The 1,024-nt window shown below is 41.3% G+C and overlaps 1 protein-coding gene across 1 annotated transcript; it reads left to right on the top strand.

Moving 5' to 3' along the window:
• Positions 1 to 30: 30 nt before the first annotated feature.
• On the top strand, positions 31 to 560 carry Pmar_PMAR001711 (60S ribosomal proteins L8/L2, putative; the record flags this gene model as incomplete). The annotated part of the gene is made up of 2 exons (XM_002764385.1): positions 31 to 58; positions 106 to 560. 2 exons carry the CDS (start codon positions 31 to 33, stop codon positions 546 to 548), a joined length of 471 nt encoding a protein of 156 aa, XP_002764431.1. The 3' UTR covers positions 549 to 560.
• Between the last annotated feature and the right edge of the window lie 464 nt (positions 561 to 1,024).

The raw sequence follows: 1,024 nt of genomic DNA, 5'->3' as shown, positions 1-1,024 counted from the left end.
ACAAAAGATCCTAACTGTGCTCCTGAGGGTATGCATACTGGTCAGTTCGTATACTTTGGTAAGAATGCTAATCTATCTATTGGTAATGTATTACCTCTTGGCAAGATGCTGAGGGTACAGTTATTTCCAACATTGAGGAGAAGATTGGTGATCGTGGTACTTGTGCTACTACTGGTGGTGCTTCTGGTATTGTTGTTGGACATTCTGATGATGGTAGTAAGACTCGTATTCGTCTACCATCTGGTGCCCGTAAGACTGTTAGTAGTCAATGTCGTGCTATGATTGGTATTATTGCTGGTGGTGGGCGTCTTGATAAACCTGTTCTTAAGGCTGGTAATAACTTCCATAAGTATCGTGTTAAGAGGAATTGCTGGCCTAAGGTTAGAGGTGTTGCTATGAACCCTGTTGAACATCCTCATGGTGGTGGAAACCATCAGCATGTTGGTCATCCTACTACTGTACCTCGTGGTGCTCCTGCTGGTCAGAAGGTTGGTCTTATTGCTGCCAGAAGAACTGGTCTCCTTAGAGGTGGTAAGGCTCTTAAGTAAGGAATGATGATGATGTATTGATGTTGTTATCGCCATTGTTGATCCACTCAATGATAACAGATGATAATAATAGTATCCCTGTATCGCCACCTACCTTGCTCAACTCGAGTATTGTGTTAGTAGTAATAGTAGTGAGTCCATAGTGATTTCAGTGGTGTTGGTCGTGACTAATAACCTTCGTAATAGCATTCACGCACTTGATAATGAGGTGATCATAATCGTATCATATCCAGGCAGAAGAATGCTTAGTACTGACTGATACCGCGGCTAATTTGATGATTATATTAATAGACGTAGTTGATCTCATACCTGCTCAGCATTATTACTATGCATCATCAACAGTAGCTCCATGGACGGGGTTCACTTGAACATTATACATAATAATATCAGTCATGATAGTATTTCGAACAAGCATCAACATCCTAGAGGAATAACTTGGCGTAGTAGGTTCTGTGTGAAGGAAGTAATGCGTTACT

The sequence above is a fragment of the Perkinsus marinus genome (assembly GCF_000006405.1).
Source record: "Perkinsus marinus ATCC 50983 genomic scaffold scf_1104296977756, whole genome shotgun sequence".
NCBI lineage: Eukaryota > Perkinsozoa > Perkinsida > Perkinsidae > Perkinsus > Perkinsus marinus.
Note: the sequence above shows the minus strand (reverse complement) of the source record. Positions and strands in the feature narration are given on the sequence as shown.